The sequence below is a fragment of the Larus michahellis genome, chromosome 8, assembly GCF_964199755.1.
Source record: "Larus michahellis chromosome 8, bLarMic1.1, whole genome shotgun sequence".
In the NCBI taxonomy this organism is placed as follows: domain Eukaryota; kingdom Metazoa; phylum Chordata; class Aves; order Charadriiformes; family Laridae; genus Larus; species Larus michahellis.
Window position 1 is genome coordinate 54,844,528 of NC_133903.1, and position 22,859 is coordinate 54,867,386.

The 22,859-nt window shown below is 45.9% G+C and overlaps 2 protein-coding genes across 9 annotated transcripts in view; both read left to right on the forward strand.

The window, feature by feature from the left end:
* EFCAB7 (EF-hand calcium binding domain 7) overlaps window positions 1-1,975 on the forward strand; it is a 29,325-nt gene extending 27,350 nt beyond the window's left edge. For all 4 annotated transcript variants that reach the window (XM_074598866.1, XM_074598865.1, XM_074598864.1 and 1 more), the window contains one exon: window positions 1,047-1,975. In XM_074598866.1, the coding sequence (XP_074454967.1) occupies window positions 1,047-1,121 (75 nt within the window). In that variant the 3' untranslated portion in view covers window positions 1,122-1,975. The remainder of the gene's footprint in view (window positions 1-1,046) is intronic.
* A 64-nt stretch (window positions 1,976-2,039) lies between these two features.
* PGM1 (phosphoglucomutase 1) overlaps window positions 2,040-22,859 on the forward strand; it is a 28,464-nt gene continuing 7,644 nt past the window's right edge. Inside the window, exons 1-8 of one of the 5 annotated variants that reach the window (XM_074598872.1) lie at window positions 2,040-2,108; window positions 3,391-3,885; window positions 18,001-18,163; window positions 18,449-18,595; window positions 19,780-19,905; window positions 20,868-21,058; window positions 21,486-21,640; window positions 22,216-22,331. In XM_074598872.1, coding sequence (XP_074454973.1) covers window positions 3,640-3,885; window positions 18,001-18,163; window positions 18,449-18,595; window positions 19,780-19,905; window positions 20,868-21,058; window positions 21,486-21,640; window positions 22,216-22,331 — 1,144 coding nt within the window. In that variant the 5' untranslated portion in view covers window positions 2,040-2,108; window positions 3,391-3,639. Of the gene's footprint in view, window positions 2,109-2,310; window positions 2,425-2,483; window positions 3,060-3,390; window positions 3,886-13,688; window positions 14,574-18,000; window positions 18,164-18,448; window positions 18,596-19,779; window positions 19,906-20,867; window positions 21,059-21,485; window positions 21,641-22,215; window positions 22,332-22,859 lie in introns of those variants that run through there. The other 4 variants (XM_074598869.1, XM_074598870.1, XM_074598871.1 and 1 more) reach the window with 4 other exon arrangements.

Consider the following 22,859-nt stretch of genomic DNA (forward strand, 5'->3'; position numbering starts at 1 on the left):
GAATCATGTGACATCTGTACAGTTTCCTTTTGCGGGTCTTTTATCATGATAATGGGCATGTGGATGGTGGCATCTTCATCACCGGTACAGATCAGATATAGTTCTTGATATTTCAAAGCTGAACATGTACTTGATGTATCCATGTTTCCCTGTGCAGATTGCTATAAAAGTCCACAGCTGTTCAGTTTTTCATACCTGTGCCTGTTTGTTGTCCATTCAATACATGTACCATTTACTAACATTTTTAAATATTCTTTTTCTAAGACTTTATTATTTTATTTTTTTTACTTAGCAACTTCTAATCAGATCTATTGATGTCTGTGAGAAACAGACCAAGCATGTGCAAGTCAGAAACAAATACACAGGTTGCACTCCTTACGCATGGTGTGATTTGCAGATGGCTAATATTTTTTTAGACTCGACTTATGGATCATGTTTAGCCACAAGGCAATTTGATCTGCTGATCCTGGTTCCAAAGCTGCACAGGCTTTAGCGAAAATTCTAAAAGAGGGTTCTAAGGGATAGAATGAGATTGGAAATGCGTTACAAATGCCGATGATATTTTTCTGCATTCATTTATGAAGAAAATCCCATTTTTATTATTCTAAAAGTATGGTCTCTTCCTTTCAAAGGAGAGTCATCCAAACTATTTTATATTTCACAGCTTTCCAGTGTGGATGCATCCAAACCCCTTGTAAGCAGATACAGTCCCATGACACAGGCAGGGTGGGGGCCTATTCTGATATTGCTGCTGACACTTTAGATGTCTATAGCCTGATCCTGTAAGGTGCTTTATTAATTTTAATTTCACCTTCATTCAGTATAAATAGTAGATTCGGTGTCCCTTATCAATATTTTGCTGTCATGCAATTAAATTCGATACTAAGTTTTGAATACCAGCTGTCATTATAGATAAAGAATGTTCGTCGTTTAATGTTAGCGATACAAGTACTGAAACTGTTCCGTTTTGCTCACGTAGCACTTCAGGTAACATACAGTTCTCCAATAAATGACTATTTCACCTCTGTTTTCTCTCTTGTATACAGGTTTCTCAGCACGTGATGCCGCTGAACGAGCAGGAAGAATGGCTTTATAATTGCGTGCATTCCCTCTTACGTTAAACATTCCAGTTAGAGAGTCCTTCAGACTAAACCAGGATTTTTTCTGGTAGTTTCTAGGCAATTTATGGTATTTCCCTTCTCCAAAAGCTGGCATACATTTATGCTTCCCAGAGTTTGATTTGTTAAAGCCAATGAATCACATAAGCACTTATTTCTGGTATCACACTTCTGCTAATGGCTTTTAAGAAATGTATAGAATCATAGAATCATTCAGGTTGGAAAAGACCCTTGGGACCATCGAGTCCAACCATCAACCCCGCTCTACAAAGTTCTCCCCTACACCATATCCCCCAACACCACATCTAAACGACTCCTTTAGTCGTTTACGACTCTTTTAGTCGTGATAGCATAGGGATGGAATAATTGTAAGTATGTAATACCCTCTGACAGACGAGTCATTATACACCGTCTAACAAAACACTTTGGCATGAAAACATTAAGACAAGATAACTATTAGTACTCTTCAGTAACACAGCTGGCAGTTGTAATGTAATTGTGTTTTATGAAGGATAGTTTCCCTAAATATGCTTTTATTTTCTATAACATGAAATGTAGTTCCATCACGTGCTGGAACCGTTTCACTGAGAAGAAACTTGCTTTGTTGAATTGGTCTGGTGGGTTCCTAATTAAACACCATTGTGGTTTTGACATAAGAAGTATAAAGGGGTGGGGTTAATGATTTTGTATTGCCACCTGATAAAGGATTTGGTTCTTTTTTTAAATTTTGGTTGCTTTTTTTTGTCATTTGATGATAATATGCATCTTATAGTTGTTCTGAATAATTACTGACTGTTTTAATACTCTTTTTATATAAATAAAGTCTGCCTTTTAATATGTGATAATGAAATACCATTATTTGAGGAAAATGATGGTTTTGTTTTAGGCTCTTGACTGTTAACAGTGATGAATTATTTCCAGGGTTGCTGAAATAAGGAGACTAAAGTCCACCAAGTGTAAGCTGCAATAGCAATGACAAGCAACTTTGAGGTACTAAAAATATGCAGCCGATTATGTTTTTCTAGTTCTTCTAAACGTCTGTTAATGGGGGGGGGGGGGGGAAATGATGACCCTGGCCACTGGATGCTTAAAAAGTGTCTGAGTTTAAAATAGACATTAAATGTATGTGACCTCATCTGCAAGGGCAGCAAGTAGTCTTGCAAAGTTATATTTATCTGCCAGCAACTCCTGCGCTCTGCTGTAATCGTACCCTGGGCAAGTAAATGTCAGCTACAAAATGAGAGCTCTGCTAGAGGCCGGCTGTGATTTACACGCTTCAGCAACTGGTCCTCAGGCAGCTTTACTGGTGACTGCTTAGTTTTCCTTTTTTCCTTTTCTTAGCTGGTACGGCAGATATCACTTTCGTTTTCAGAATTGTCTAAAAGAAGTAGAAGTTGTAGTAAGAGGCCCCACAAATACTTGGTGATTTCTAGCAAACAAGCCTGAGCTGTGTAAATGCCGCCTGAGGCGAGGTGTGGCGGGTAGGGCAGAAGTTCCCGGCTGCATCTCTAAGGAGGAGCTGGGAAATGATGAGACACTTTCTGAGTACAGGAGACAGGAAAAGCGAGGGCTCCATTATTTGCATTTCTTTTGTTTATAAAATCAGCCTTGTTAGATGTGGCGGGAACCCATATGCTACTCTTTCTGTGTTTTCAGTTAAAACAGAAGTACTTTGCTGAGAAATTGGTGCACGTGAAAAGATACGGTTTTGCTGCAGGCAGGGTCTAGTTCAACATGACACAGCAGTAGAGCGGAACCTTTTTTTTTTTCTGATCCTCTTGCTGCTAGAATGAGTTTAATTATTATTATTATTTTAAGTGGGAAGATAGGCTAGCTCTCCAGAGTAGGTTCTACCTTTCCTGCCCAGGAGGAGATGAGAACAGGGACCTTTTGTATCAGCAGAGTCTTTTCTAGTTCACTCTCAGTCCAGGTACCGCTAAGGTAGAAAAACATTCTAGCGTCTCTTTTTAAGGCTGAACACAGGCACCGGCCTCTCTTCTTCTGAGGGGAGACATTTGAGAGAAAAAGTGCCTGTAATTTGAATTTCTGGAATGTTATCTTCAGTGCAGCTGCATGGCTTTGCTAACGCTGGGTTCCCCGACCACCCTTTCTGGGGGCATTGGGTCGGTGGCCAGTAGAGGCCCGGGCTGCCAGGACCTGTGGTGACAACCCGCTGGTGGCCTTGGGGGACACGGGCCCGGGCCCTGGAGGTGCTCGGTACCGTGCGGCCCAGCCGGGACCGAGCCCCTCAGTCTCCCTCTTCTCCCCGCAGGGCCCGGCAGCGCAGCACCGCCGTCCTCCTGGCGCAGAGAGCCGCCGCTCGGCAGGAAGGCCGTCCTCCTCTCGCCCGCTCCTCACCGCCGGTACGGGGCTGGGGGCGGGAGGGATCCCCCCACACCCTCTCCGGTGCTGCCGGCGCCTTTAAGGGGCGGGCGGCGGGGCGGGCGCGGTGGCGGGGCCGGCTCCGGTTCCCCCCCCTCCCCGAGCCGCGGCCGCCCGGAACTCGCAGCCTCGGCCGGCCATGGTGCAGATCGTGACGGTGAAGACCAAGCCGTACGGCGACCAGAAACCTGGTACCAGCGGGCTGCGCAAGCGGGTGACCGTCTTCCAGAGCAATGCCAACTACACCGAGAACTTCATCCAGAGCATCCTGGCCACCGTGCCGCCGGGCGAGCGGCAGGAGGCCACGCTGGTGGTGGGGGGGGACGGCCGCTTCTACATGAGGGACGCCATCCAGCTCATCGTCCGCATCGCCGCCGCCAACGGGGTAGGGCTGCCGGGGGAGCCGGGGATCGCTGGCGCTTTGCGTGGCCGTGGCGTGGAAGTAAAGCGGTGAATGACACAGGAGCTGACGCAGCTCAGCTTGTGTTTCACACGCTAAAAATTACCCGGTGGTTTTACCCCCCTTCGATAGGTGCAGGAGCCATCAGGCTTCTGCGAGTGCGGAGGCGGGATGTGAGTGCAGCTTTCCTCTTACTGCTTTTTTTCTTGCTTGGGGCGGTAGTTGTGTTTTCCAGCAAACAGCACAAACCAGCAGCACGACGTGCCAGTGGTGAGGTGCGCTGGGTGGGGAGCAACAGTGCCTTCCACCACACTGGACTGCGTCTCGCTGCTGGAGACTTCATCTCTGTTGATTCCGCTTGGCCCTGTCACTTGGTCAGCTTGAGAGAAGCCCAGCAGGGAATGTGATGTAGGTAGGGATGGCAGCGCTGAAGCTGAATTTGGAAAGGGAAGCTTTTCCCTCCATTTGGTCTTTTCCAAATGAAAAACGTTCTCTTCCCCTGGGACACACGACTCCTCCTCGTCAGCAGCAACCTTGCTTCCTCACAGACCAAGGAGAGAGCTGGGAATGCTTGGTGGTTAGGGTAACACGTTATGGTAAAACTTCAGAGTTACCTACTTCGGCTTCTGAGGTAATCAGGTGCCTCGGTGCCTCTGTATGCCTGGCTTCTCAAAAAAAAAAAATTATTTTGAGATTGCTGTCTTCTTATGGCATAAAGAAGCAAACAACTGTTTCTTTTTAAGCCATGTAGAAATTTATCTTTTGTGACTTGTGGTAGCTGGTCAATTTTCAGTCTGTGTCCCAGCATCCCTTAACAGCACTGGCCTTGTTGTGTGCATCTGTGGAAGTGATGGATAGTGCAGCCTTCCCTGACGGGGAAAGCAACAGAGACTGGTTTATTTATTTGTTCTGAGAAGGGCTTGGAGTTGAAACGTACAGTGTTCATGCCTGACTGCGCTCATAGACAGCACCTTAGATCCCTGTGAATGAACAGACTGGGAGACTTGTTCCCTGGGATAAAGCCTTAGTTTGTGCAGGTTTCTGGATATGCACCTGGGGCCTGGTGGGATGTGGCAGCCTTCCAGGCACTGAGTTCTCTGTCATCTGTGTCTTAACTCAATTCCAGAAGCAACCAGGGCTCCATGGTAGACTATGCTAGGTCCTGATTAGGTGTCTTCTTGGGAGGGGGTCGAGAGCCAGTGACCGCTCGAATCCTCCACCCTTATCGCGCAGATGCTCATGTACGAGCAGCATTACGGCACTGAGCTGTCTGCCGGAATTACAGAAGCCAGTCCCAAGGGGTGCACTTGCTAATGGGCATTTGTCGTGTAGAATTTGGTCCGCGTGAATTCAAAGTGCTAGGCTCTAAATTCAGAAAAATGTTCTGGAAAGGCAAGAAAGGAAATGGGAAGGTAGAGGAAGAAAACAGGTGGAAGAGTACGTGGGTTAAGAGCCAAGACGCTAGTATATGAAGTGAAAAGTTTTACTTTAAAAGCTTTTCATTCTGAATCATTAATTTATAAAACAAGATAATGGCCACGGCCTGATACAAAATGCTAGACTATTTCAAGCAAAAATCTGGCAGTATTACAGCATTATCAGTCATCTACAGACGCAGGTTCTCTATATGTTGGTTGTAGCAGAACAGAGGTAGTGGTATAGGCTTGCCGATGTGCTGTAGAGTGCCATGAAATTACCCCATTTCCCCCTTCAGAGATTTAGAGAGGACTGGCAAGTCAAAAGCACTGTAAAATCATAGGTCTAAGTATCTCACTTAAAAAAGAGGAGGAAAAAGACCTCATCAGGAAGCATAGAAGAGAAGAGCAAAATATCCCCCAAATTCTTTAATAAATGAGCAGCAGGTAAAGCCTGAATAAGTCAGCAGAAGGAGGTACAGTGAAGTGATTTGCAGAATACGGAGCCATTGAAAACTTGATATACAATTGCCGGCTAAGTGTGAGTGGCACTGGCCTAAATAAGACAGTGCAAGTATCGCATTGCCAAACTTAAGAAAGGCGAAATTATCAGGTCCTAAGAAATAAGGTGACTAAAAATAAAAAGTTTCTTTAGCAAATGCAAAATGCTAGTTTGTAATAAGTTTCTATGTATCTGCTTTCCTATTTTGGAATGGTTAGGGGATGCTTGCTTCATAAGTTTTTCTCTATAACTGAAAGTACCAGTTCCCTGATAGTTACCACAGTGTAGTTGAGTAAGAGCCTGTGAAAATCCTGTTTCTTCATAATAAATGTGAAGTAACTGGAAGTCACCTACCCTTCAAAGGGAAGGGTGAACTACTTCTGTTAACTGGTAAGAAAGTGTACTGCAGAACAGGGAACACGTGGTAACTTGTTCCTGGAGACTGGTTTTGTCTGAGTGCTGGGGGTATTTGGAGGGGGTCTCCTGATTCCGGCAGCCAGCTCTCGGAGAAAGTCTCCATCATCTCATGCTGAAAAGTACTGGGTAATGTAGAGAAAACTCCAGAAGTGGCTGCACTGCCCTGCCTGGACACCTGAACTGACAGTGGTGTTTCGTCTGTAGAAAAAATGATTATTACAATGCATGTAAGGGGGACTGGTGTGTAGGTATAGTAAGAATGTGGTAAAATTGAAAACAAGAAGTTGTAGCTTTTTTGATTGCTGGATTGCCAAGGTATGTTATACCAGGCCGTATTTGCGCATCTAAAGTCAGCCAGCCTGCCACCTGTCCCAGAGCAAGTCCTGCAAAACTGTATTTCTGGTCCTATGGAGTAAGAGGTGTTCGGATTAATAATTTAAAATCATGTGACTTTTAAGGTCTGGTTGAGTGATTTTCTCAAGCCACAGGAGAAACCTGAGGACTACAGTTTATTATTTTTAGTTTTATAACTTAAAAGGAAAGGATGCTAAAGTGAGTTTTAGTTTTGTCTCCATCTGGAATGGTTAATGTATAACTAAGTACTTGTATTTGACTAGCAACAACTCAATTTGTAGTTGTGTGATTAAGAAGTGTTTATTCTATTTATAACTTTGCGTTTGTACAAGTAAACTAAAATAGAGATTGTTGGTTTTGCTGTTCTCGGTTGGCATCCAGTGTAGCCTCCCTATTTTGTTTTGGTCTGTTGTGCCAGGTTTCCTTGATGTTATTCCCACATAGTTAGCGAGTCTGACTCCTTAATTACATGAATAAGAGCTTAAAAGCCCCTGTTGGAGCATCACCTGGCAGAGTAAAAGTGTGGCTTTGTGTCAAAAACATGCAAAAATTACAGAATTGAAGCTATACCTCTAGATCTGATTGTATAGCTAGCAGCAGGTTGATCCACTAACACCGTCACCCGCTAGTGAACAAATTTACTGTGCTCCTGGTTCCTTCTTAAATAAACAAATTTCAAAGTGCTGCAAAGTAGCTACATTAAAGCAAATTGCTTGAAGGTGTTCTGAATGCCAGGCAGTGCTTTGCATGTTAAATGCTAGCCTGGTTTTGTTTTACTGCTGCAGGACAAACAGTGCTTTTATGAGAAATGCTGCTCTCTAGCCTAGAAAGTTTGGTTTCCTGGCTTGGCTGCTCTAAAGCTTTTCTCCACTCAATTATCCCAGGGAAACCAAGTGTTTAAACTCAGTTGCATTGCACAGCAGCTCTTTATTTGTCACTGCTCTACTTGTGTAGCTCTGCTCCCTTTGTGCTGTTCTCCCATAGTCTCCAGACCAGTTCCCATTCTGACGGTGCCACAGAGCCCATAATAAGCGCTACGGTGTGGTGCAGGCCTGGAGACCCGCGTTCTGGTCCTGGCTCGAGTGTGGCCACGTCCCTGGCCTCAGCTGTCCCAGCTGTGGAAGGGGCATGGTGGGACCAGCATGTCTGTGATCTGCTTTGGGCCTGCTTATGGGAAGTGTTCGTTATTGCTCACCCCTGTCTCAGCCTCACTTGTTTTTCTTGTCTATTTTTTAAGAAACCTGTTACCAACATCTCTTCTGCTTGTTCCTGGCTCTGCATAGCCCTGTGTGGTCAGCCTTAGCCATATTGATTTACAGACCTTCATCCGTCCTGCAATTGGCATCGTTGTCCCGAAGAACAGACTCCCTCAGTCCTCAGGGTCAGATCTTCCCTTTAAGTAAAGCTACTGATGCTAAAACCGTCAAACTAAAGTCATCATAAAGAAAGTTCTTCCGAAAAGCAATCCCTGTGTACCGGAATTAGATGCAGTGATGCTAGATTCTACAGGCCATTAAGGAAAATCTCGGTTTCTGGTCTTTCTTATGTTACTGTTTTTCTCGGAAGCAGAAGGGGAAATTGAGATCTTATACGTGAAGTAAGGAAATAGATACCATTTGTGCTATGAGCATTCCCATGCAGATATATCCTGGCTTCAGATCACGGTGGGTTTTAGAAGACAACTATGCATGCAGCAGCTCTTACAGCTTGGAGACTGCTTTTGCGCTAGCTTAGCTTCATTTTCCCTCTAAACTTAATTGACTTATATCAGTTTACAATTAAAGGTTATTAAGGCAGTGGTCAGGTTGTCCAGTTTCAGTGCCTTTTGGAATTTTAAACTCTACAATAATGAAAGTCCAGCTCAAGGGAAGAGCTAAGGTGCTTTGCGGCTAATCTCTGCAAATCCAGCAGACGGAGAGTTGAAAGTCACACTGACGGGTTTAACCATAATCTCCTGGAACAATGACTCTGTATAACCAGAAACCTCAGCTCTGGCTGTGCTGGTGGGGCAGCAGGACAGGGTCTAATGCCCTCTCTTTGTCAAGGCAAAGTTTGGAATAGGTGAGCTGGACTGAATAGGTGCTACCCATACGTCTTATGCCAAGACTGAGCTTCACCAGGATCAAGAAATGTGCTATAGTGGGTCCTTGCCATCCTATCCTGGTTCTCTCTGAGCTGATCAATGTACTGATTAATGCTTCAAATGATGAACTGGAACATATCTTAGAAGTAAAGAGAAATAACATAGGATATCAGTAAGAAGTGCAAAGAAGGCGGCATAGGCAGATGTAATAAAATGTGACCATAATGTGTACGTTTATAATCATAGTACAAGTTGCAGAGTAACGTACTAAGCAGCAGATCTGATGAGCAGACCGCAAAGACTGTTGGCGGCATCATCCAGTTAGCCAGAAAAACAAATGTCATTCCTAGATTTTTAAAAAGGGTTGTTGTAAGTGAAACCCAGGAAATTAAGTCACGGGGAACGTAAGCCCTGATCTGGGGTACCACCCCTCAGAGAGGATGCTGGCTGCTTTGGGGAGGCTCCAGCAGGAGCGACCTGAGGTTGGGCAGATGGGGCCAGTGACGAAGGAATGAAAGAGTCTTCTTAGCCTAGAGCTGGGGAAGCACGCTGGCAGTCTGCAAACCTCTGCAATCGTGCTGCGGGGAGGGAGGTAACAACTTGTTCTCTGGCCTGCTGGGGACAGGGAAATAATTAATATTGCAACAGCAGAAGTTTAGGTTCAACATTAGAAAGCATTTTGGAAGCTTAAGGCTAATGAAGGCAGTGGGTTGCCTGGGGACGTCATTGGGTCTCTGCCTGGGAAAACCTCTAATGAGAATGGGTTGGGTAGGGTTGACCCTGCCTTGATCCTCTCCACAGCCCTTCCAGCCCTCTTTCCTGCTACTGTACTTCAGCCGCTTCTTACCCCTGGGCCCACAGACGAAGCTTCTCTAGCACATCCTAGTAAGTTTCTGAGAAAATGCTCGTGTATGTCTTGTCCTCTCCCCTTCCATCCGTGCTATTTCCTGCTACGTATAGCCACCTCCCTGTCACGTATACATACTGGGGGTTACTAGCTTGCTGCCAGGCAGCAGCTTGGTGCTGTACGCCTCAGACCTCTGTCCCTGATCCTGCAAGGTTTAACCAGACGTGTCTTTGCTCCTCATGCTAGCATCTAGGCAAGCCAGCCACTGCCCCCCCTCCCCTCTACAAGTTTGTCTGCATTTTGTAATTGTGGATTTCTTGGGTTCAGGTGCTGGTTTCTGTGAGGACCTAGGGATGGGGGCACTCTCACAGCGGGCTGGGGCCGGGGATCCCAGAGCTTTCCTGGTTCTGCTCGAGGTAAACCAGCTGGAATTCCTCTCCCATTCCCTGGTGCAGGGGCAGGACAGCAAATGCCAGGGCAGTTCAAGGTAACATGCAGATTTTGATATGCTTTGAAGAGCTGACCTTTGAACAGAAAGTTTCTCAGTCTTGGTTGTTGGTGTGTACTCTCCTGGCAAAGGGATGATCAGCCCCTACCAGTGTGACAAACCTGGAGCCCGTCGTGGTATCCATAGCAGCCCTGCAGATGGTGCTTTCACCCCTAGCCCTGCAGAGCCCTTTGCCACCCCTCTGGCTTGTCTCTTAATTTTAACCGGGTGCAATGTAAGCACAGAACAATGTGTCGTAATTCTGGAGTGACTTGTATGTACGTGGTTGCATCTACGTACACTTGTGCTGTTGAGATGGTGCCAGGTATTTTGCCTCTCCGGAATCTCTACAGCAACTTCAAAACCTAGATTTTTAATTAGCTCTTATGGAAGCAAAGAGTTTTGCAGTTGGAGCAGCACTCTTGTATGACTAATAGGCTTGCAGTTGATCTGTTTCTTTAACTTGGGCTCCATTTGTCTTGACATTGCCAAATGTCACACGCAGCAGTGGCTGCCTGGACCAGCGTTGTGCTTGGGCAGAAAGAGCATGGTTTTGGCAGCTGCACAGCGGGGCTGTTCAGGGCTGTTGGCACCCTCTTACGGCGAGCGTGCAGGCAGCAGTGCAGGGACCAGAACTTTTTTGTGCGCAAGAGCTAGGGAAATGTGTTTTCTGTTTTGAAGGAGAGTCACAAAATAAGTGCAAAAATACCTGATTTGATTCCATTTGTTCCCTGGAGTTTCATGCAGTGTAACTTTTTGATTAATTACAGAAAAAGAGCCCACTGAATGGGGAGAGAGGAATTGGAAGATGCTGAAAGGAGAGGAGAGGGGCTGCTCACAGAGGAGAGGGCATCATGGACCTCGGAGCAGCCTGACCCAAGGGTGTTTGCAGGGGATGAGAAGAGAGAATTACTGTTCAGTCTGGCTTTTGCACAGTGGGCTTTCCCCCCCCCCCCCAATTATTTTGCTTGCCTGAATATCAAAATGTAAGATGGTGTCTCGGAGGAAGGCTGTGCTGAGGATGGGTTCGTGTTGGAGTGGGAGGTTGAGAGAACCCAGCTGCCTGGTCCCAGGCTTGGGGAGGGTCCAGACAGCCGCGGTCCCAAGTGGGTTGGATGAGAGAAGATGGCAGAGCTCAGGCAGGGGAAGAGGGGATGGGGCAGGGACCAGCAGTATCGAGCCAAGAGAGGAGCTGCGTGCTCTGCAATGTTTTACGGAAGTTTAAGTCCTCTCAAAATAGTCTTGTTTGTCTTTTTATCATTAACCAAAGTCAACAGTGAGTTCATAGCTTTAACTCTATCCTTGCATGTCTGAAGTGCAAGACAGTAGAAGAGGACCTAAGCTAGCAAGTGTCCCTGCCTGCAAAAGATCAGCTGTTCGGAGGCGGAAACACCCTCACCAGCCTCTGACACCCATGAGGAATAAGACACCTAGGAAATAAGACCACAAGGAAGAGTTAAGGAGGTTGGAGTTGTGTACTGTAGCAAAGAGAGGGCACTCAGAGTCTGTATGCTAAAGGTTTTTTTTTTAATATGTGAGAAGTTGTCAGGAAGATGATTATGATCAGTTTGTTTTCTGTGTCAGCTCAGGACAACATAAACCACAGCAAGGAAGATGGACAGCAGATTGTGGGAAAACGCTTCTAACTACAAGGCTAATTATGCACTGGCCCAGCTTACCTAGAGAAAAAGATTTCAAGAACAAGTTGTATCAATTTTTTGGAGGATGCCCTAGGTGTGTTTGATCCTGCACCAGTTCTAGGGAGGGAGCAGATGACCCGCTGAATTCCTTTCCTGCCTGTAAGTGATCTGTAATGATCACAGTCATCCAAGCAAAGCCTCCCAGATCACAGATCAAATGACCCTTCCTCAGACTCTGCTCCAGTCCCTAAGGTGGTCAGGGTCCACCTTTGGTGAGCTTTTTCCACCTCTGAATCTTCTGGCAACTGTGGGATCGCTGACCCCGATACCAGTCCTGGTTGGCCAATTACTGGTGATTTAGTTTATCCCCAGTAGTGATGCACATGTTGCAGGAAAGCCCTGGGACCAGGTGGGCTTGGTGTATGTGCTGGTCTTGTCCCTATGCTTTATATGCAGTGTTTTATATTTTGTTTGATAGAATGTGTTTCATTTTATGTACATAAGCATGGCACTGATGACCAATACCTTCCTCCCCAGCTTCATTTAATTTGATTCCTTTGTCCGGTACCTGTGCACTTAGTTATAAGCACAAAATCCTAACCTTGCCTAGGCCCTTTCCCTGCCAGTAAGTCCGTGTGAATCTCCTTCATTCAGCCTCCGGAGCTTGTAGGTGGCCTGTGCCCTCCTCCTGTCACTTAATGCCGCGGCATTTCGCAGGGCAGTAAGTTCATCTAGCCGGGAATGTGAACGAAAGAGCTTGCTTAGGCCTTTTCCTGCCAGGGGCCTGACTGGTGTGAGGCTCCCCGTTAGCTCATTTTGGGATGTGGATTTTGTTTTCTGTGCCACTAGAGGGAAACCTGTGCCTTTGCATGAAAATAAAGGGCATCTCAGCTGCAGGATGCTGAGATAGCATGGATGTATAAAACAGAAGCCAGTGGTTTCTAGCTACATAACCCGGGCAATCTCGCTCTTGGTGTAAAATATGTGTTGTCCTAGTTCTGCAGTACCCGTGCTTCAGTGTGGTTTGGTGGGGAAAAGAGAAGAATTAAGGAATCAGATTCTGAGCTCTGCAATGTCCCGGCTTTTGTGTAAGCCAGCGCTCGCCCCTTGGCCAAGCTTGGGTACGTGGCTGCGTGGGGCAGCCTTTGAGATTCCTGCAGGTGGCTGAAATAGCTTTCCTTTCTGGGATCAAACCTGAATTAAATTCCCCTTCCTTGGGAATTAAATCCCTTCCCTAGGGAGTAGACACGAGAGCTTGCCTGGCTCCTTTGGCTCTGTCGCAGGACCTGGCTGACGCCTTTGCAGAAGGTCAGGTAGAGCCTTTGTCTCCAAAGGTGTTTTTCCGCCTTCAATTATGAGGTTTTCCCTCAGTCTCATACAAATTATCCAGCTCGATTTTAACGTACTGATAAATATAACCCCGTGGAAGAAAATCTGTTAGTTTTTGGAGCAATGACAGAATTAGCACCTCAGGAAACAGTCCAGTGAGTGCCTTCATAAATCGTCACAATTCAGCTGTGAACACATCTCCTTTTCCCCCCCTGCTTTTTAGTAATGGGACAAACCGAGTCATTATGAAGTATATGTTCTTTAATTGCTCCAGTATTATCTACAAATTGTTTCCAGCAGCTCGGACAGAGGAGTCCGAGTGTTATTGAAGAGGTTTGGAGGAAACTCTGATTTCAGTCTAGCATTCAAAGTTACCTTCCCCGTGTTCAGGAAGATGATGCTTCATAGAAGTTTCTTGGTATCTGAGGCTCTTCTGTATGTGTTAAAGCTGCTCCAACATCAGCTTTATCAGATGCAGTTTTCCAAAACATGTGAGAGTTTTTTTGTGGTTTTAATAACTCTGCCCGTGGTGAGACGTGTGGCTGTTCAGCTGACACCATCGCTCCTGTGGCTTTTTAGCTGCTCTGAGTTTTTCTTAATCAAAGAAAGGCTGTCCCACTGATGGTCGTGGATACCGTCCCTGTGTTTGAGAGGGAGCCCAAGGAGTAGTCAGGCTGTATGAGCAAATTGTAGGTAACAGATCTGTCGCCTTCCATTTTAAGAGTGACCTTTAACTCACCAGACTTTGCAAAATAACTCCAGCAGAGCGCTGCCATGCCCGCTGGAGCCTTACCTCCTGGGGACCCGCCGCCCCGGGGAGCGGTGTGACGGCCGGCCCAGGCCAGCAGCCTGGCGCTGCCGTGCAGATCTTGCTTGGCTGGCGAAAACGCTGGGCTCCGTGCCGGGGCAGCACATCGGTCCATGCATCCGAGCAGAGGGCTGAGCTCCTCACCACCTCCCCCGTTGCCCTGCCCGAAGGGAGAACCAGATGGATTGATGGTGCTGGGCTTCGGTGGGTGATAGCCCAGAATGGCAAGGAGCTGTGCCTGTGGAGAAAAGAAGATGATAAAGAAGACAAAAATCTCTTTTTCCCAGCTGTTTCAGTGAGGGGCAGCACCGTGGAATTGTGTATTCTCCGTGACATTGATCCTCCACAACAAGTGCAAGAAAACGTCTTCAGTTACAGAAACCACATTCAGCTCAAGGTTCAAGGAGCTATTTTTGGGTCCTCAGCAGCTTCACTGAACTTCTGCCTGATAGGTGGGCCATTGCTGGTGTCAAGGTTGATTTTTGTATTTTGGCATAATTTACTTTGTAAATGGATTTTTATGAAAAAAGAACATGGAAGACGCTCCTCTACCTCTGATGACCTTGCCAACAGCTCCTTACAACGATCAGAAACCAGGAACCAGTGGATTACGGAAGAAGACCTTTTATTTTGAATCCAAGACGAACTATTTGCAGAATTTTATCCAGAGTATATTTTTTTCCATAGACCTAAGAGATCGACAAGGATCTTCTATGGTAGTTGGAGGTGATGGGAGATACTTTAATAAGTCTGCAGTGGAACTGATAGTCCAAATGGCTGCTGCCAATGGGGTTGGTAAATGTTAAATGACTAAATTCCTGTAGTTGTGTGGCTGATAAATGCAGAAAACCATAATAAATTAGTCACTATGCGATTTGATTTCCCCATAGATTTTATTCAACTGCTAATAGTTAACTTTATAATGGAAAATGAGATTGGTAATACTGAAATTGCCATTTAGTCATTTTTAAGGGATGCAGTTGGATAGAAGTATGTGGGCATACACATGCAGCAAAGAAAATAAATGCTGCTTGGTTTTCGTGTGTTCTTGTTTTGTGTTTTGACATGCCATGAGCTGTTGGCACCTGTGGATTTTGTAGTCTCTCCATCAACCCTGACATTGTTCAGAAGCAAAGTAACTGGTGGAGCCGTGGCTCGCTGCTCAGTGTCAGCTCGGCAGAAGCTCGTTCAGCGTTGGTCTGAGCTGCTCAGCAAATTGAAAAGGCAAAACATGGTTGTGCGTTTCTCACCAGGTATAAGTTGTGGCTGTGTGATAAGTACTCCGGGAGCCTTTGAAAATGGAAATAAGATGAGAGTTAGTGAGTGGCAACCTTTACAGTGATCTCCGAACGTGCTGGAAGTCTGTATTTTGGAAGCAAAACAAATGGTTCGTCTGTTGGCAGCAGAGCACAGTTTGTGCACTGCAAGACTCTTGGGCACTGGGGTTTTGTCTTTGTTTCCTTCTGCTTTTTAAGAAGAAAAGGCTCTGCTGTCTGTCCGGGATCTCTTAGTGTGGAGCAAACTTTATGCTGAGACCTGTCTGTTAGGAATTTGACAGAAAAACTTACCTGATTGCAGCAGGGTAATTAATAGTGAATGGGAGAATAGGAGAGAACTTTTTTTTTTTTTTTAAAATCAACATATTTTCCATCTTGGGGAAAAAAAAAATCCCTTGGCATTGCAAATTAATGTATTCCTCTTAAATCAGTGTATGGGCTGAGCAGAAGAGCTGGAAAATGTGCACAAAGAGCCAGGCTTGCTGCTTGGACTGCTTGACGCTGCGGCACGTTTTCTGCTGGTAAAGGTGAGGTTAGACTGGTCTTCACCAGCCGAGACTTTTCTCAGGCATTTCTTCCCAGCAGCACGGCCCACGTCTGGCTAAAATCTAGTTTTGCTGCTGGTTTTGCTATTTTTTTCATTGGTTGTTTTTATACAGTCTGGCTAATCCCTGTGACTCTCAGCATCGTGCTCATCTTGCTCCATAGAACAGAAGGGCTGAGCACAAGGATGTTTTCAAATGTAAAAAGCCACGAGGAGAGCGCGCGTATCGTGCTTTGAGTACGCGAAAATCTCTTTGTTGGTGTGCGGCAGAGACAGGTCCTGTTACCTCTACAAATGTGGGATCAGCAGGATTTCCAGATTGGCCCAGGCACACTTGGTATGTCGGTAGCATCACATTGCATGGCTTAAATGATGATTATTTCGCTAAAGAAAGTGACCAAAGTAATTTGTCCTCCTAAGCTGACTTGTGTAAATAGAAGTGTCTGTTCAGAGGCTGTAACTATGGCACAGTATATAGGATTGATGCATCTTGTGATGCGTCTCTTTTACAGAAAGAGGACTGGAAGGGTGTGCTGATGACACAATGGAGCTGTAGACACCAGCTTCCTTGGCCTGGAAAACATGTTTTTGGTGTGAAAGTATCAGCTTGTGTTACCTGGGGGGAGAAGGGAGGCCACAGGAAGTCTCCTTTATTACCCGTGTGCATCTTAGTGGGGCTTTCAGTAAAACCAGGGGGGAAGTGTTGCCTGGATTGCTTCGAAGTACCCTAACCCAGAATTGCCGCACAAAGTGGGTCTGTTTGTGAACAGGTCTGTTTTGAGCAGTCTGTGAGAGGTATTTCTGCATCGTTACATCCTTAGATTTTTCTCATAGCAAATTCCAGAGAATTATAAAAGATTTAAGTGTAAGTTGCTCAGCATGCTGCTACACCAAGCAGCCTTTTCCAGTGGCCACCACAAAGGATTTAGCATTGGCTGGGTGGGGAACAACAGCTGAAAACCTCTGAAAGCCAAGGAGGACCCCAAATCAGAGGGCAGCTTGCCAGTCCTCCGCAGCATCCCTGGAGCTGCGTGCGAGGCCTGGCAGAGCACCAATGAAGAGGGGGGTTGCAGCTGAACGTGACCCTCGAGGGGAAGCTGGGAAACAAAAGATGACGTTTTTAGAGAGGAGCCTCCTGGAGACTGCATTGATTCTCGGTGAAGCTGAAGGAAGACTTGGAGGCGGGAATAAAACATGAGACAAGGTGTGCTGGCTTGGGCTGAGAATGGGGGGGGAAAAAGCAAAACCCACGTAGGTTGAGCTACTTCAAATTAAATGTTTGGCGTAATAAACTAGCGCGATCAGCCTGGCAGACAGGCACCGTGAGGGCTGTAATATTACCTACTATGGCCAGCTGAAAGAAGGGCATTCGCTTTGGGTTTATAAACTGCTGTTTCGCATTTGTGCTGCTTGTTTGCTAAAGGTGCAGTTCTTTCAGCGGCGCCTTGCTCGCCCAGCCGGGCTGTGACAGCTGTAGCATGTAATGACCGATCGGCAGCGGAGCCGGGGCTTAGCACCAGGCAGTGCCGTGGGAGAGGAATCGCAGTCATCCAGTGCCCTTGGCTTAGCACCGAACGCGGACCTTCGGTCTGGGAACGCTGCCTTTTGTTTTCTGGTTTATCTTGTGTTTGAATGAAATTCCTTCTCTTTTCTCAGTCGTTCGCAGGGTCTAATCTCCTCGGTTGATGGAGAGTAGTCTGGTATTTTTTTTTTTTAAATCTCTGTCACCTCATTTGGGGGCTATGGTAAGGAGCGTGTTCTTACAGAAAAATTTTTGTTTTCTGTTTTATTCCATGAACTCCAGCAGCCGGATCCCGATTACCTTCTGTTGCTTAGCGCATTGGTCTGGATTTAATCTCAGTGATATTACTAAATTTATGGGAAGGAGGTGTGTTACCCGCTGCGAGTAAGAGAATCTGCAGCTGGTCCCATGGGAGCAGGGATGATGTTCGATTTTTGTTTCGTTTTGGCTTCTCTCAGTCCCATTGTGTCTTTTGACAGCAAAGTTCGAGACCATAGCCAAAGGGTTGGCTTGGGTGGGTTTTTTTTGGTTTTTTTGGGTTGTTGTTTAGATGCCTCTGGAAAGCTCAGCTTTTCAGTGCAAGCTGCCATTTCCAGTTGAGCTGCAGCATTCATAAAGGAAAATGCTAAAAAGGCAGAACAGAGCGGGGTCAGATGCTGACCTTCACTGTACACAGCGGAGAGCTTCGGCAGCCTCCCAGGAACAAGCTGTTTGCTTGCAGGGAAGCATCACCTCTGCCGTCAGCTCTCCTCTGCCATCAGCACGCCTCCTGGGGGCTCTGGTTTTACCTGTCGCCAGTGTTTGGGGTTTTGGCAGTTTTTGCCGGTTTTAGGATTTGGGACTCACAGTGGTTTGTTTTGCTCTTTAATTTTCAGATTGGCCGCTTGGTCATCGGGCAGAACGGCATTCTCTCCACCCCAGCGGTGTCCTGCATCATCAGGAAAATCAAAGCCATCGGTGGCATCATTCTGACGGCCAGCCACAACCCCGGCGGGCCCAATGGGGATTTTGGCATTAAATTCAATACTGCCAACGGAGGTAACATTGCTTGGTTCGTTTTGATTTGCTCTGTTTCTGTTTGGCCGTTTCTTGTGTTGACCCCAAGGAACCCTAATTTAACTGTCTTAATACCACAGAGTTTTGGTGCCCTGAGCAGTGGGTTTCCCTAAACAGAGCAAGTGATTGATCTGTTCCTCTCACACCCTGATATTCCTCTCTAGGGGAGGTATTCCCAGCCCCGGGTCTTCTGCTGTACTTCTGAAGTGGACTTCTTTTACAGTCTGATTCTTTAACGTCTTCCCCCTTGACCATTTTATCTTGCAGGTCCTGCTCCCGAAGGTATCACGGACAAAATTTTCCAAATCAGCAAGAAAATTGAAGAGTATGCGATCTGCCCAGATCTCCAGGTGGACCTGAGCACCATTGGGAAACAGCAGTTTGACTTGGAGAACAAATTTAAACCATTTACAGGTAAACAACTGTTCTTCCTCCTGGAAAGTTTCCTTTCAGGTGTTGTGAGTGCGGACCAGCCATGGACGGACAGGGACATTTGGTGTTTTGGGAGGACAGACGTGGCCATTCTGACCTCTCCTTCTCATCTGTTGGATAAGCCAAGCAAGGACATCGCTCCTGGTCACCCTGGCATCCTGGCAATTTTTGATTATTTTCTTTGGCCTGCATCTTACCTTCTGTAAATACTTTCATTATATCATTGTTTCTGTCCTACAAAAGGTTGTACTTCGGTAGTTAGATCCGATCCATCAAACTTCACTAAAATCAGAGTCTATTTTGTCCGTAAGACTGTCAGTAACATGTACTTGCGAAACAGACAACTCTGCAGTTAAAGTGCGTTTTCCTGATTAAAAATTATAGCATTACTGTTTATTCTTTGTAATTTATTTTGGTTTTTTTTCCCCATGGCTTCCCGTACAAAAGCTCTCTCTGTGGGTGGGAAAGCCATTACATTTCACAGGTGACTTTTGTCATTTAGCAGTGAAATATGAAAATACATTAAAAAAAGTCTTTCGAAAAACACTTACTGCAAGTATTTTTTACCATCTCTTAGTGACCCGTGCTTGTACTTAAAAAAAATAAAAAATTAAAACAGAAAATATAAAAGTTGGGATTTTTCTCAGTCCCCATTTCTGCGTAGCGAGATTTTGATGTTAACGGGGTTTTCATGGCTCTGTCTTTCTATGGCCTGTTAGCTGCAAAGGTGCAACTCACTTTTTCAGACTATTAGGTCCACAGTTCCTGTAGACTTTGGTGGAAATTGGAGATCTGGTTTTATATATGTATTTTTTCCCCTTTTCCTCTAATCCTGTGCTCCAGGTAAGCAGAGTGGGACTGAGCCCTCTCAAAAGAAGTGCAGGGAGCCGTAGCTGGGAACGGTGCTTGTCTTAAGGATTTTGTTGGTCTGTTTGGTCTGTAACTCAATTAGCAGCAACAGCCTGTAATTAAATTCTTAATATAGGACCATTATACCATTATTATTGTCTTTATGAAACGATTCTATGGGATGTTTAAAGGCTTTATGCTGAGCCCTGGCCCTTTGCGCTAAGGACTGTCGGCACACCGCCACGTGTTGCAAAATCGTTTTTTCTGCAAAGATTTCGGGCTCTGAGAGTTGGTCTCTATTTACTTTTTCTTCCCAGTGGAAATTGTGGACTCGGTAGAAGCTTATGCGAATATGCTGAGGAACATCTTTGACTTCAGTGCGTTAAAGGAACTGCTTTCGGGGAAAAACCACCTCAAGATTCGCATAGATGCCATGCATGGAGGTACGGGGGCACTTGGGATTGCGGGGGGCTGGGTGTTCCCGGGGTTTTGGCACTGACTTCAGAGAGAAAACTTTTTTCTGGTGTTTATATCCATAATTGGTAAAATTGTTTCTTGTTTTGCAACACATTGCATTTTTCTTTTTGCAAGCGAACTGTTTATGGCTTTACATTGTTTTCTTTTGTCAAGTGCTTGGACTTGGGAGATGTTTGGGGTTTGGCGGGGGAGGGGGGATGCTGTGTCAATCCATGTCAATCCGCACCTGAGACAGAGATTAGCGCCGATGCTGGGATCCGAGCTGCCCTGGCAGGCTTTGCATCAGTCCATGTCCCCTGGAGGTCACAGCGGTTAGGCGAAGGTCTGCCCTTAGATATTTGGTCCCAAAAGTGGGACCATTGGACTATTATATAATTTAATATATATATGCCAAGCTTGTGAGTCTCTTTCAATAGACGTTTTCAGGAGCACCCTAGCTTTCTTAGCATCTTGTTTCTCTTGTCTCCAGGCCACTCCTGTTCCTGTGCTCACTTATTTTTTATTGTCTACGTTATTAGCGTTTGAGAGCAGTAAATCCTCTTGTACTGCTGGAGGTCTGTGAATCACGCAGGCGTTTTGTTCTGTTCTATGGGGCTGTTGCACTAATACCTCGGTGCACTTGGGGCACAAGCCCTTCACAGTGGCAAAGGCTCATCCTCACCTCTAAACCCATGAGTGGTCTCACGTATTTAGTGGGACAGCTGAAAAGCTTCCTTTGGCAAGAGCTTGTGTGCCTGGACGGACCAGGCTTAAGCACACCTATGCGCTGCTTGGGGCTTTTGTTGGGAGCGCTTGTACTTGAGTACCATTAACCTTATAAACTGACCCAAAGTGAGCAGACCGGAGGCCCTGGGTGGCTACGTGGCTGGTGCAGAGCCGCCTGAGGGCAGAGGCTGACTTGTTTCCTCTTTCTGTTTTCCCGTGATAGTTGTGGGCCCTTACGTGAAAAAGATCCTGTGCGAGGAGCTCGGAGCCCCAGCAAATTCAGCTGTGAACTGCACCCCGCTAGAGGACTTTGGTGGCCACCATCCCGACCCCAACTTAACCTACGCTGCTGACCTGGTCCAGACCATGAAGACAGGAGAGTACGACTTTGGAGCTGCTTTTGATGGAGACGGGGTAAATGGGCTGTTCTGTACTCACTTTTTTGCCCTCTAGTCAGTTGTGGGGGGAGCGACCACTCAGCTGCTTTTAAGAAGAGGAGGATGAAGGCGAAGATCTTTTTTTCCCCCTCTTTCCCTTCCGTAATTGCAAATAGAAGTGAACCACTTGCAGTTTGCCACCATGGCAATAGCTGGCTACTGTGTTAATAATGAAATCCAAACTGTATTTAAGTAGCTTTAAAGGCTGTGAAAAATCAGCGGGAAGGTGAAATACTATACAGGTGTTGCAATTTAACTTTCTCAAACCTCTGTATTTATTTCAGTGCAGTCAAAAAATCTGAGTTGTGTTTATAGGCTGCGCCTGCCAAGTAGAGCAACTTCTGCCATTGCAGCCTTTTTGCGCTGGGCGGGGATGAGAGCTGTTTCTCTCTTGTCTTCACCAGGACCGCAACATGATTCTTGGGAAACACGGCTTCTTTGTGAACCCCTCCGACTCTGTTGCCGTCATTGCTGCCAATATTTTCAGTATTCCTTATTTCCAGCAGACCGGAGTCCGTGGCTTTGCCCGGAGCATGCCCACCAGTGGGGCTCTCGATAGGTAACATCTACCTCTGTGCGGCGGGAGAGGGGAGCCCTGCCAAGGAGAGGGACTGTCCCTTTTTTGTGGTTTAACACGTGTCTGTAGTGGGGAGTGAGTGCGTGGTCCGTCTGGAGGGTGAAGCAGTGCCAGGGCTGCGGGCTGCCTGCCAGGGGAGGCAGTGGAGTTTAATGAATTAAATCCTGTTTGGGGACATGGCGGAGCTGGGCTCTGCTCTTGGCTCTTTCTCTTCTCTACAGATAAGCCCAATCAAATGATCTTCCCCACCCTTTTTTTTTTTTAATTTGATAGTGTTACTTTCTTTGTTAAATGCTCTGAAACCTACGACTTAAAATTGCTTTAGAAGAGCTATGTGTCTATATCTATTCTTTAGTTACGCATCCCGCCCATTTCCCAAACATTACGCTGGGATAAAATAGAGAATTGCTGTACAAATAAATGTTTGTTGTAAAAATCCACAAGAGTGGCATGACCTGCCAGCAGTGTTACCCCAAAAGAGACACCCCAACCGAAGGTCCTACTGCAGCGTTTCACATGGGAGCTGTGGTGTGACTTAACCTTCTTACCTTTTGAAGGGTGGCCCACGCTACAAAGATCGCGTTATATGAAACTCCAACTGGCTGGAAGTTCTTTGGAAACTTGATGGATGCAAACAAACTGTCTCTGTGCGGAGAGGAGAGTTTTGGTACTGGTAAGTCAGCGTTCCTGATGGCACTAATGATGGTATTATTCCTCCTCTTAGTTCCTTATTGCGCCGGGTAGCTCAGGGTTTATCTTTCATGTCTAGTTGTTAATACTTCTAAAATAGTAAAATAATTTAAAAAAAAAAAAGAAAAAGCTTGCAAGAATCACTGGTGGAAAGGAACACAATGCTAAAAGTTTTGTCAGGCAAGAGCTAGTTCTCCTTTCAGTTATTTAGGAAGGCATATGTAGATATGCAGGAAGTTTAAGGGCCTCTTTACTAGCCCGGTCATTGAGTCTATGGGGATTAAGTGCAGTGTTAAATGTATTTTTCAACTCTTGGTGGCCAGGAAAACCTTCTAAATGTTTTCATTTCTGGAAAGAAATATGGTTTGGAGCATGCAGTTTTATTAGGGAAGGTTTCAGGTCACTATTAAATCTCTGAGCTTAATAGGGCCCTCATTTTCCTGTTCGAAAAACAAGGTATGATTTATAAAGTTTAAATTAACACTTGCCTTTGAACAGTCTAAGCAAGTTA